Source organism: Colletotrichum godetiae (assembly GCF_030913485.1).
Source record: "Colletotrichum godetiae strain CBS 193.32 chromosome Unknown BDP55scaffold_2, whole genome shotgun sequence".
In the NCBI taxonomy this organism is placed as follows: domain Eukaryota; kingdom Fungi; phylum Ascomycota; class Sordariomycetes; order Glomerellales; family Glomerellaceae; genus Colletotrichum; species Colletotrichum godetiae.
The window spans coordinates 1,585,017-1,597,425 of record NW_026851250.1 but is presented as its reverse complement, the minus strand read 5'-3'; the positions used below and the strand labels follow the sequence as shown (position 1 = coordinate 1,597,425).

General features: G+C 53.3%; 4 protein-coding genes across 4 annotated transcripts; 2 read left to right on the top strand and 2 right to left on the bottom strand.

Annotated features, from left to right (window-relative positions):
• Positions 1–786: 786 nt before the first annotated feature.
• On the top strand, positions 787–2,678 carry BDP55DRAFT_643697 (uncharacterized protein). Its single transcript, XM_060573522.1, has one exon. It carries the CDS (start codon positions 924–926, stop codon positions 2,190–2,192), a length of 1,269 nt encoding a protein of 422 aa, XP_060436386.1. The 5' UTR covers positions 787–923; the 3' UTR covers positions 2,193–2,678.
• Positions 2,679–4,159: 1,481 nt separating this feature from the next.
• Positions 4,160–5,230, top strand: BDP55DRAFT_626187 (ankyrin repeat-containing domain protein; the record flags this gene model as incomplete). The annotated part of the gene is made up of 1 exon (XM_060571602.1): positions 4,160–5,230. One exon carries the CDS (start codon positions 4,160–4,162, stop codon positions 5,228–5,230), a length of 1,071 nt encoding a protein of 356 aa, XP_060436385.1.
• A 758-nt stretch (positions 5,231–5,988) lies between these two features.
• Positions 5,989–7,835, bottom strand: BDP55DRAFT_723136 (peptidase M24, structural domain-containing protein; the record flags this gene model as incomplete). The annotated part of the gene is made up of 6 exons (XM_060578708.1): positions 5,989–6,045; positions 6,110–6,196; positions 6,278–6,442; positions 6,552–6,815; positions 6,883–7,718; positions 7,793–7,835. 6 exons carry the CDS (start codon positions 7,833–7,835, stop codon positions 5,989–5,991), a joined length of 1,452 nt encoding a protein of 483 aa, XP_060436384.1.
• A 670-nt stretch (positions 7,836–8,505) lies between these two features.
• Positions 8,506–11,885, bottom strand: BDP55DRAFT_723135 (C2 domain-containing protein; the record flags this gene model as incomplete). The annotated part of the gene is made up of 2 exons (XM_060578707.1): positions 8,506–11,578; positions 11,650–11,885. 2 exons carry the CDS (start codon positions 11,883–11,885, stop codon positions 8,506–8,508), a joined length of 3,309 nt encoding a protein of 1,102 aa, XP_060436383.1.
• Positions 11,886–12,409: the final 524 nt, after the last annotated feature.

Here is a 12,409-nt window from a genome sequence, read left to right as displayed (position 1 = left end):
CGCAATTGGATTCGAGCTGTCAAAGCACAATTAATTACCTTCTGCAACATAGATGCTCATCTCAACTCTCTACGATTACCCGCGCAAAAGGCACTTTAGGTAAAGTAAGGCAAGCGGGTCGCGGGTGGCCCCATTCGCATCATCATCCATGAACGCCTTCCAACCACTCTAACCTTCTCCAGCGTCCCTTGATGGCAAAGAACCTGGAACTCCCCGGCCACAAAGTGGATGCCCCTCATTGTCCTTGACGACAAGTCCTTAGTTGGCACTTTATTCCTCATTTGCGTCGGGTTACATTGAGCCGCACTGCTATCTTCTGAATCAAAACAAGACAACTGACCCGGGCGAGAAATGACTTGCCAACAAGCCCGTATCCACAGTCAAAGGGAGAGAGACAACAGAGACCCAGAGACTCAAATCTGAGGCCCGGGAAAAAGTCTCAGTCACCGCTTCTTGTTCCTCTTCTTCGTTTTCCCTTCTGCATCATGGCCACCTTACTGTATCCGCTTCTTAGTCATGTAGGACATGAAGGTACTGCCAAATATGCAGGGCGCGAATTTTCGGGCAAAGTGCCAGCCTCCTCGACCGCTAAACAGGGTCAGCTCGCTGCAGCCCAAGCTGCCAACAAGTATCACTACATGTCTGGGTACATCCGTCTGACCTGGGCCCATCCATGTCTGCCTCGGTGAGCAGGCCTCGGCGGCGGGGTGGAGCGGTCGGGACCCACCGGGTTCCGCTCACGTTCTCTTATCGCCTTATCGATTGTGGTCCAGGAACAAAAAAAAAAAAACTTCCGGGCCCAAGCGGCCAAGGGTCTCAATGCGAGATTCTCACGGTGGTTTCCAGTAACATCTCGAATCACTCTCCGTCATTATTGGAGCGCAACCAGTCCTTCGAGATCATAGGGCTCACAATCTTTCACAATGGCGACCACCGAACCAGAGAAGCGGTCCAAGAAGGCCAAGGCCAAGGCCGAACCTGAAGCTGAAGCCGAAGTCGAAGATGCGCCAACACAATCCCCCGAGTCCTCCAAGAAGCGCAAATCCACTGCCGCCGCTGAGGAGATCGAAGTCGACCTCGAGGCCCCCGAACCCCCCTCCAAGCGCGCCAAGCGTGCCCTGAAGAAGGGGAAGAAGCTCCCCGTTAAGCTCGACAGCGATGACGAGAGGGAAGCCAAGAAGAAGGAGGAGAAGGACCAGGCCAAGGCCGCCGCCCGCTCCGAGCACGGCGTATGGATCGGCAACCTGCCCTTCTTCGTCACCCCTGACGAGTTGCGCAAGTGGCTGATCGATAACTCGGGCGAGATGATCACCGAGGAGTCCATCACGAGATTACACATGCCCACGACGAAGCAGGCCGGCAAGGACAAGCCTTCCAACAAGGGTTTCGCCTACGTCGACTTCAACGATGTCGCGCCCAAGGTCGCTGCCATTGCGCTTACCGAGGCCGAGCTTAGCCGTCGTAAGCTTCTTATTAAGGACTCCAAGTCCTTCGAGGGGCGGCCGAAGAAGGAAGAGGAGACTGCTGCCGCCGGTGGCGCTGGTGCGGCGGCCGCCAAAGAGGAGGTTCCTAAGAGCAGCAAAATCTTCATTGGCAACCTGAGCTTCAAGACGACCGACGACGACGTGTGGCAGCACTTTGAAAAGTGCGGGCAGATCGACTGGGTCAAGGTCGCCACCTTTGAGGATACCGGCAAGTGCAAGGGCTACGGCTGGGTTAAGTTCCGCGAGCCCGAGTCCGCCGGCTGGGCTGTCAAGGGATTCGTCAAGATCAAGGAGGAAATCGAGACGGAAGACGACTTTGTCGCCTCCAAAGACAAGGGCGGCGACGACGAGATGGCTGAGGGCGAAGAAGACAAGAAGACGGAAGAGAAGAAGTTCAAGCTGAGAAAATGGTGGGTCAACAAGCTGCTCGGTCGCATGCTAAAGATTGAGCTCGCCGAGGACGACCAGACGAGGTACAAGAAGCGATTCGGCAAGGACGCGCCCAAGAGGCAGGAGCAAAAGGCCAGGGGAGATGGCGAGGAGGGCGGCGAGGACGCAACGGAGGAGAGGAAGCCGAGGGCGCCCCGGCCCCCGAAGACGGAGAAGCCCAAGGCTCCGGCGGGCGAGCTCAAGGCGCAGGACGATCTCATGGTTGCGCGTTTGACGGGTGCGGCGGCGAAACATACCGGTACCAAGATTACGTTTTAGCGAATAAATTCACACTTATCGTTTCGTGGCAGCATCACTTCTTGCATGCCATTCATCGCGACTACAGGCTGAGCCTCTAGGGGGGATCTGCCTGCCGGTGCCAGCCAGCAAGAGAGCTCACACATGACCAACTACCTGATGGATGACCTTTCAGCTTCACTACCTTAAGCACATCAAAACAGGGTCTGATTCGTTGCAGCTCATGTCTAGACCGGGCAGAAAAGAAGCCGGCTTCATGACCCACGTACTATTGGGCGATCACTAGATCGGGTCAGCCACTATACTCGGCTCCAGCTCGAATCTCTCTTCGAACAATGCTATACCTGCCACAACCCTGGGACGAGCGACCACAGCTCCATGGCCACGAAGGAAGAGACGCAGAACAAATGAGTATCGCAGCCCCGTCATGTTTCCATTTTTCATCATAGTCAGACTCTACAAACTTATTGAAACACTGCTAGACGAGTGACGACCCTTAAGTAATGGACATAGAAAGTCTTGTTGATCGCCTGGCCAGAAGAAATGCGCTCCTCATTCACCTTCTTTGTTTCTACCGACGATTAAATCCCCCACGCCCTCACGGCTTTACCATCAATGCCTTCATCGTCAACGGAGCTACACAGCCCGTGCCGGCACCATACTTCCCCATACTTTTTGGTAGCTGGCGTGCCATGGCCTGTTTCATATTTTACAATTTATTTGTCGTCTATCATACAATCCTCTCCTCTCTCTGGTCAAGTTTCAGTGTGGTCATTATCTCCATCATACTTATCCAGGTCATTGCCTTGGTTTTTAGAGCGCTTGGGTTAGGAAGCGGTACTTTCGCTATTGGATCGTTACTTTCCAGAGTCGGTCATTATCTTGTGAGCCCAGTCCCTACCTGTTCCACTCCCCCAAATACTCCCCAACCGCTGGCTCATTCATCCGATAAGGCTATAAGTTGTCTAGTCTTGATGTCGAAAAAAGCTTCGTTCTGACCTTCTATCTGGTCGTACTTCTAGCTCACATACTGCCCGTTCGTCATCCGTCGACGGCGCTTCTCGCAAAACTATGACGGAGCCTGGATATTGAAGCACTCCGGGCACTACGTGCCCATTTTAATCGGACGGTCCGATTGCGTCCGAATACCCCTTCCATGTCCGGACGAACCTGGTGTGGATAACCATCAGATGTGGAAACACCTTTCTTTCTTCTATTGCTTGTCTAGGATTGAAGGCAGATTCTCCCAGGTCCTGCCCCCGAAGGCGCTGGTGAGATTTGAGATCGTAGAGGTAAGAAAGAAGGGCATGTAGTGAACAGCTACTTGACCAAGCATATGATGCGGTCGACAACACTTTCTAGATAGCTCACCAACACCGCGTTCCCTCTTCCGTAGATCATGGACGGTACTCATAAAGCGCCCTTGGTCGCTATCTTTGACGTGCCCTAACGAACCTTGAGACTGATTCGTTTTGTGAAAGAATATTCCTCTTACCGACGACGGAAGAAGTGGGTGGCTCATATCGACCTGGGAGTATACCTAGAAGCATACCTATCTACGCCCAGGTCTCTTATAGTAGCAGGTGGAGGCCTTCTCCATTTGTTCTACTACAGTGTGTTTCAAGGCGTAGTTCCTGCTGTGGAGGAGATCTTGAAGATGAACCCCGACTACGTCCACGCAGAGAGTCGGAATGGTAGCACCGCACTTCAAATCGCTGCATTGCATGGTCATAAGGGTATTGTGCAAATTCTCATCAACAAGGAAGCAAACTTGAATGCACTAGGTGGATCTCATGACAGTGCCCTTCATGGCCATTGCGTGAAGCGGCCATGAAGATGTTGTGAAAATTCTCCTTGACAATGGAGTAGACCTGCATCCACAGAATGCATCGGGCAGTACCACTCCCGTGGCAGCCTCAACCAATCGTCACAAAGCCATTGTACAGCTTCTCATTGAGAGGGGAGCAGACTTAAACCCACAGGTCAGAATGCCATGTGAAACCGCTCTAAGTGGCGCTGTTTCAAATGGTCATTTTGATGTGACGGTAATCCTTCTACAGGCAGGAGCGGTCGTAAGCTTGTCGTATGTTGGCGCCGATGTTCTAGCTAGGGCCATGGCTCGTGGGTTTGGAGCCGCTGTCGAGTTGCTTCTTAGCAAAAGTATCCAAGTTGGCGAGTGGGCCCTGGAAGAGGCATTCAAGGGCATCTCGCCCAGAATCAGCGACATGCTACTCGACAAGATTTCAGATGTGGACGCAGTTGCATATTTTAGCAACGCTCTTCTTCCAGCCTCTCAAGAAGGGCACTACGATCTTACAAAGGCCTTGTTAGAGAGAGGGGCAAAGACAAATGTCACGGATGCCTCTGGAATGAGTGCATTGAGCCTTGCGGCTGGAAACGGACATGAAAGCGTCTTCAAATTGCTCCTTCACCACGAAGCGCTGAATTTCATCGATGTCAACTACAAGTGTCACCCTCTCTATGCTGCATCTCGTGCAGGCCATAGCAAGATCATTCAGCTGTTGCCTCTGGACGACATTGGTTTAGATATCATCTACGAAAGTGCCGTTGTAGCACTACAATTCGGTAGCTTCGATGCGGTCGAGCTGCTTCTCAAGCGTTTCAATCCCTGTCAACTCGGCATACAGTATAATGTTCTTGTAGAGGCTACAAGAGCTGCAGTTCGCCGGGGAAATCATCGTTTAGTAAAGCTACTGCTTCAGTATGGAGTAGACGCAAATACGATGGGAAGCAACGGTAGCAGCTTGCTTCACAACATGTTTATACCAGAGCGTGCACCGCTTGGTGAAAAGTCCGTGAGAATAGGATTTAGCCGCAGGATGGCAATGGCTGACCTTCTACTTCAATATGGTGCGAGAGGTAGTACGCCAAGTCCCGACGCTTTTGGTCATGTGAAGCAGCAGTACGTTGAAATGGTGCATGCTCTTCAATCCAAGGTAATGTTCAGAGAAAGGGCTGGGGGGAGGGATTTCATTCCATACCAAGTATCCCTTGAGACACTGGAGGACGGAGAAATCAGGCTACACGTATCTCGCTAAGATACACGGTAACAAGATGGACCACGTACGAGAAACCTGTTTAGAACATCAATCGCCCTTTTCGCTCTTTGAAAACACTAGAGCACAATCATATAAAACTTTGTTTGGTAGAAAAATGCAAAAACATCAACCAAACAACCAATGGTTGTGTCAGGGCCGTCAGCTTTTTCAAAGTTTCAAGCTTTATAGAAGAAATCCACAGGCATAGAAACATAAGGGATTCGATACATTTTCACCGATACTGGGTCTTGCCGTCTTGACAATGTGTTATGAGCTCTACAGCACGACTCACTTCCGTATTGATGACAGAGAGGCATGTTGCCTTCTCTCACCATGGCATGATAATCGATGCGGCCAAAAACAACTGCTCTATATGGGGTCTCTGGATATCAAAGCCGTTTTCCTGTTTGTTCCTTATTCTGCGTAGTAACGCAATACAAGGACCAAATTACGTTTTATAGCCTTCCTGTTAGGTATCTCAAAGCCATCTTATCGAGAGCCAGTAGCACTAGAAGCACTAGAAGATGATAACTACAGTAAACGAAGTGAAGGGAAGCAAAGGAGTGTTGAACACCTGTGCCAGCATACGTGGAGAAGTGTTGAAACAACCCAACTGTAAAAATGAAACACAACTCCTCAATCATGCGGCGTTGAAGCCATGATGTCCAACGACGTGTTGAGACGTCAATTCGTGTTCTTGCACTAGCAATCCGCGATTCTCTCTTCTCGAAAAACATTGGGTCTTCCCACTTACTTCATCAATAGTCAGTCCCTCGACTAATGATCTCCTTGTTGTTCTCGCGCAGTAAGATGGTCTGCGTCTGTTAGTCTCCTCAATCACTTCTCATCATGGCCTCATGTTGAGGATTTGTAACTTACATGCTCAAACTGCGCAGACTGAGATCCCTTGATATCCGCAAGAGGTGCATACGACTCAAGGATGCCATGAGATTCCAGTGATTTAAGCTGTAAAAGGAACCGAGGCGTCAGTCAACCACCTTCTCTCTCTCAGGACCACAACCTCAATTTGACTTGATAAAAACTTACACCAGCCAAGTACCGGTCCAGACCAAGACGGTCAAGGTACCGACGGCAAAAGACGATGCTTCCGAACTGCTCCTTGATCGTCTTATACAGACGATTTGCAGAGGCGAAAGGCAACTTGACCTGAGCAGGAGCGTCGTAATCCAGCTTATATCCATAAATACCGACCTACTCATCGCCGTCAGTCTCCTGCACATAGCTCTTACACCGAGAACACGCGGTATAATCCCACTGTAGACACTTGGAAAGTAATCTACAGAAAAGGGGGAAAACTCACATCATCATACAACTTTCCACGCCCCGTCGTTCCAAACGTCTCAATCGCAAAGATCTCCCCCTCCTCCATCTTGGTCTGATCGTTGTTCTTGATAAACGGAATCGACTTGCCCGCATGAATCTGGTACCGCGCGATATCATGCGCGCAGATATTCCGCACCGGCTTGACTGGGTACGTCTTGCCGCCAATCTCAACCTCGTAGCTCTCCATCGTCTCCTGGATCGCGGCGCTGACGTCGCAGATGCGGACGTCGATGCCAGCAGTCTGTAACAGTCACATATCAGCTTTCTTTCCTCGCCCGAAAGTAGAGTAGTAGGGGAGGAAAATTGACCTTGATCCCACTCTCCGTAGCATCCCGAACCCCAGCCAACAAACTATCCCAAACCGGATCAAAACTCATCGTGAACGCACTATCCACAATCCACCCATTCACATGCACCCCAAAATCAACCTTCATCACATCCTCATACTTCAACACCACATCCTTTTGTCCGGGATTCGGCGTATAATGCGCAACCTCATGGTTAAGACAAAGGCCCGTAGGGAACCCCATCCCAGCCTTCAACGCATCCCCCGCCACCAACCCCTGATTCCCCAGCAAACTCCGCACCCCGTCCTCGATCCCCGTAGCGATCTCGAGGAGGGTCTGCTTGCCGGGCTTCACCGTCTCTTGAACCCACTGCCGAACCTGCCGATGAACTTCGGCGGCTTTACGGTAGTCGTTGAGGAGGCTCGGGTCCTCAAGGTGCGGACAGGATTGGTATCGCACCTCCGCTGCCGTCGTGCGTGCGGTGTTGACGCCAGTATCCGCATCCGTGTCCCGGGCCTTGGTGTAAGCCTGCGCCTCACCAGCCGGGTACGAGCCCGAAGAAAAAAGCTCGCTCAGCGGCACCCTCGGAGGGTCAGATTGCTTCATAGCAGTCGCCCCGGCAGAAGCCTTCTTCTTCTTCTTTCTAGGCTTTCGCTTCTTCTTCTTGGGTCCATTGTCGTTGTCATCATTGCCATTGTCTGCTACTTCGTTCAGCGATCCGGAGCCAGCGACAACTTCATCTTCGTCATCGTCGCCGTCGTCATCGCCTCCGTCGCCGAGGCTGCCGTCCCCGTCGCGGGAGAGGTGCACGCCGCACGGCTCTCCGCCGGAGGAAATGCCGGACGAAGTGGACCCGCCTGAACGACATCAATTAGCAATCACCGGTAAATGAAGACCGAAAAAAAGAAGCCACAGGCTTAAGATAATTTACCATTGCCTCCGGGAATCTGATCTTCGGGTGTCTTGGAACCCATTCCGACATGAAGCCTACGAGTCGCGAATGCGTGGTTGAGTAGAGGTCTGCTCCAGTCGTCAAAACTGGTGGTGGCGGTGGTATAAGTCAGTGAGAAATGAGATCGGGAGGGGGTAAAGAGAGATTCAAACGCAAGAGCTCTTTTATTGCTGCAAGATTCGTTGGGTATTGGAAATTTCCTTGACGCTCGTCAAGCGAAGGGCGTCGGACGGATTTTAATCCACTCAACATGAACGGGAGTGTGGCGTGAGATTTCTCACAAGGTGAGAAGGTGAAGCCGAACGGGATGGCAAGACTAAACGACGCGGGCACCATTTCCCGAGACAGCCACGGATCGGCCTTCCCCAAACACGGTTGTCGCTAAAATAAGACTTCAAGATCAAATAACCATCAAGTCATTTTAGGTAACACTTTCCAACCGAGATCTTACCTGAAATGATCACAGACAAAACCATGGAGGCGGCAAATCTTGAATATGAAGAAATGGAATTCCGGCTGTCTACAGCATTATCAACCCATCGTGTCCGACCCCGTAGCCCAAGCCGTGCTGCCCAATTCATTCAAACGAAACCATTCCACGCTCAAAGCGTAACCCGTTACCATTATATAGTACAATTACATAGACTCCGTATAAACATCACCTAGTCATTCGTACGCCGTATCAGTTTCGCCTAGTAGTGACGATGACGCCTGGAGCGACCGGCGCCTATGTCGATGCGGCTCATTTCCTGCATCAAAGCCCACTCATTATCGCCATTCGCGCCGCTCATGATGGGCAAAGGAACCTTGGCCGGGATCGGGGGCGCGCCACCATATCCACCTCCAGGAGAGTTACCATACTGCGGTGCATGGTTCTCGCTGGGGTAGTCCCATGTGCTTGCCCTAGGAAGACGCGGCGGCGTAAAGTCGCTACCGTGGTCTTGGTAGTTGTGTGACGAGATAGGGGCCAGAGGGCTAGAACCCGCCGGCGATGTCGAAGGCATTGCAGACATGCGTTGTGTCTTCTTCTGCAAGCGGTTTCGACCTCCACTCGGCGGGGTACCCGGGACGTGGTATGGATCAGAGCCGTATGTGACCGGTGATGCTTGAGACTGAGGTCGACCTGCAATGCGCAATTGCCGACGGCCAGTCGGCGGCATTGCCTGAGTAGCGGCCGGTGACGCTCGTGAGCGGACAGAAGCCGTAGCTGGGGTTTTGGGCCCCTTGGGCTCGGGTTCCGGCGCCCATGTGTCCATAGGCAGGTGATCTGAAGGGTCAATCTCACGTCCATCGTGGGTGATAATCTTCTCATCGGGATCCGGCCGTGAGACGTTGCTTCCGGTAGCTGAAAGCGACGGATTAAGAGCATCGTACGAATCTGGCCCAAATGGGATGCCGGACAGTCTCCGATGATCAGACAGAGGCGGCGCGGGACTAACAGACTTCCGCTTGATCGTGTGATGAGGGTTGGGAGAAGGTCCCCGCGACCTCATGTGCTGTGGGGGCGGTTGAGGCGAAGCTCCTCTTCTATCCATTGACATGTTCATGGGATTGGGCGATACGCCCCTCCTGGTGCCGTGGGGGTTTGGCGACACGCCTCTTGCCATCATCGGGTTAGGAGACGCACCCCGACCTCTCATAGGATTGGGCGATACACCCCGTCCCCGGTTCATATCAGGCTGTGGAGCACCATACGCCACAGAAGAGCGGTGGTTGTAACCTGGTGGAACATATGATTGATTCGAGTAGCTTCCATCGTAACCGACTGGCTCACTATGTTGTCTTCCACGGGTAGGGGTGGTCATGCTCTGATCGGTGTAGCGCCGTTGTTGTTGACGTCTCTCCTCATATATGCGTTCTGAGATATCCTGAGAGACACTGTGATCGACGCCTGGCACTAGAGAAGATGGCACGGCGGGCATGCCGTGAGCTGTGACTTGCGTTCCCCCCAATTCGGACCTCTGCGAGGTGTACTGGTTCTGGCTTCGTGAATGCGAGTGATAAGACGATCCGTCCATGGGACTTGGGGCGAAGTCACGCGAGGCGATAGGGGAAGCTTGTTGATGGCGAACCATCTCGTCACCCCGATAGGGCTGCGGTGAAGTACTGTAGTGGCCGGGAGAGACATTGCCCCTGCCAGCCAGAACCAGCTCGTCGCCTCTTGGTTGATAATCTTGCTGGTAGTCTGGTTGCGGCGATGTGCTATAGTGGCCAGGAGAAACAGCGCCTCTTCCGGCAAACACCAACTCGTCGCCTCTCGGCTGAAACTCGGGTCGTGGGGAGGTGCTATAGCGTCCACCTTGTCCCATCTCGTCCCCTCGGCCATAGCTTGGCTGCGGTGAGTGGCCGCGCTGGCGAGACGAGCTCGCGCTTCCCCTTCCGCTAATGTTCAACGGCGCCGGACTGGGAACCTGATCGTATCCCTGATCGTATCCCATTTCGTCATACTGCGGCGTATGGGAGTTTCGGCGCCGAGTCATCTCGGTCGACTGATGATGCTGCTGTTGCGGTGGCGGCTGGATCTGATCCTGACGGTAACTGGGCTCATCGTACTGGGGTGCGCGAGAAATTCTGCGTTGAGCATTACTCGCGGCGGTGTTGGGCGATTCCGGTACATCTTCCACTGTCGGTTGCATGGATCTATACTCTGCGTGGGCATCATATGAGTGATGTCTCGGCGGCGTTGCTTCGTGATGACGCTCTTCGGGAGCCGGCAGCGCGTTTGTTACCGCAGGTGCGGAATCGAAGCCACGGTACGTAGGTCTTCCGGGGTAGGCTGCCGTAGAAACGGACGCCCGATGGGCCTCGTTTCTGAGGACATCCTGCCTCATAGCATTAGCTGGCTTGGGAGGCGTGTCATATGCGCCCCTCACGACCATGTCTTGTGAGTTTCCGCTGTTGTGCCGGCTTCTGTGAGCGGGCGGAGGTGGTGGGCGATCATCCTCAGCAGGCGAAGCATGGCGCTGATCTTCCAAGTAGAGCATATCATGCGGCGGCTCGGAGCCTTGACGGTAGTGAGCCTGATTGACAATTTCCTGGGATGAGTATCTCGGGCTGTAGTCTCTCTCGTCATGGTGGGAGCTGGGGCTGTCGTAGCGCTCATGTCTTGGCGTGTGTTGTGTTGCAACTTCCGCAGGCGGCAAGGCAGCTTGGGGTGATTGCGCATGCAAGTCTTGTTGGCTAGACCAAGCGTCTGGAGTAGGGCTGGGGTTGTACTCGATAGTTTGCAAAGGCGATTGCGTAGGTATCTGAGCAGGCTGTTGCTGTTTGGGACCCTTGGGCATTGGCCGCGACCCCGAGAGACTGAGCTCTGAAGCTGTTGGCGAAGGAGCGCTCATTTCTTTGGGTCCTCTGGGACCTCCGGCTCGAGGCGGGGTTGGTGCCAGATCCGGGGCTGGGCCGGCGGGAGCTTCGCCCGTGAAGGGATCGGATGGCAGCGGTCGTCGCTTGATCTGCTTTCGGGGAATAGTACCGCCATAATTGTCGGTCGGCTCTGCGTCGACTGGCCTGGGCTTCGCAACAGGCTTCTCGGGTTTGGGCCGTTGATCGTAGTATGTAATCTCCATGCGCACCTCGCCGGCGTACTTGCCCTTGAACGCCAGGTTGCGCCAGATGTCGTTCTGGCCTCCACCTGGTACGATGATGTCTCTGAGGTCAATCCATGTCTCTCCGATGAGATCCGTCTTCTTGTCGTCGTGAAATACGGACACCTTGAGCTGGTAGTAATCTGGTGAATCGTGGACGGCGAAACGAAGCTCTTGGTCCCTAAGAAGGCAGTGTTAGTAGGTGGTCAATTGTTGATAGGGCGGAGTACGGAAGAAGGCAAATGTGGTTACCATCTGGGGGTCTGGCCTCCTCGAATATCTGTTGTGGTCCTCTTGGCTTCCTTGCCGAGACGAGCGGCGCAGTAGGGGTCTTGCTTTCCAATGGTCTTGCGGTTGGGCAAGTTCTTTGCGCGGTCGACAATAGCGACTAGAGTTCCGATCAAGGGACCGTCGACGGTGGGGTCGGCGAAGATTCCGGCCGTGTGCATCCCATTGAGGGGGTGGGCTTTGGATTTGGCTGCCGCCATGGCTGCGGTGTTTTGGCGGTTGCTGTTTGCTGCGCTGTTGTAAGAAGTGGTTTGTTTACAAGTTCAAATCCGCTGTAATGATGTGAAGTCGAGAAAAAGGCAATGGATCAGGGCTGTCGATGAGCCACAGAAGCGAGAGAGAATAGCTTGTCTGGAAGCTATTTACATGGGAGTCGAGGGGCCTTTGGAGACGGGTATCAAAACAATCGAGGTCGAGGAAAGCAGATGTGACGGTGGAGCGCACCGGGAGCAACACGATGAACAAAAGATGAAGATCTGGATGACGGATAACGAGAAGGAAAGGAAAGCGAGGACGTAGTCAAACGTGAATCAACGCTTCAGCCGAGGAATGAATGACAGCGGCAGCGGATGTGGTGGAGGAGGAGGAGAAAGGAAGTGGAAGCGTGAGAGAGAGAGAGAGAGTATGTGTGAGATGAAAAGACACAGAGAGTGTGGTGGTGGTGGTGGTGGTGGTGGGAGCGACACGGCCAGAGCAGAGCAGTGCGGTGCGACGTTGGCGAGTG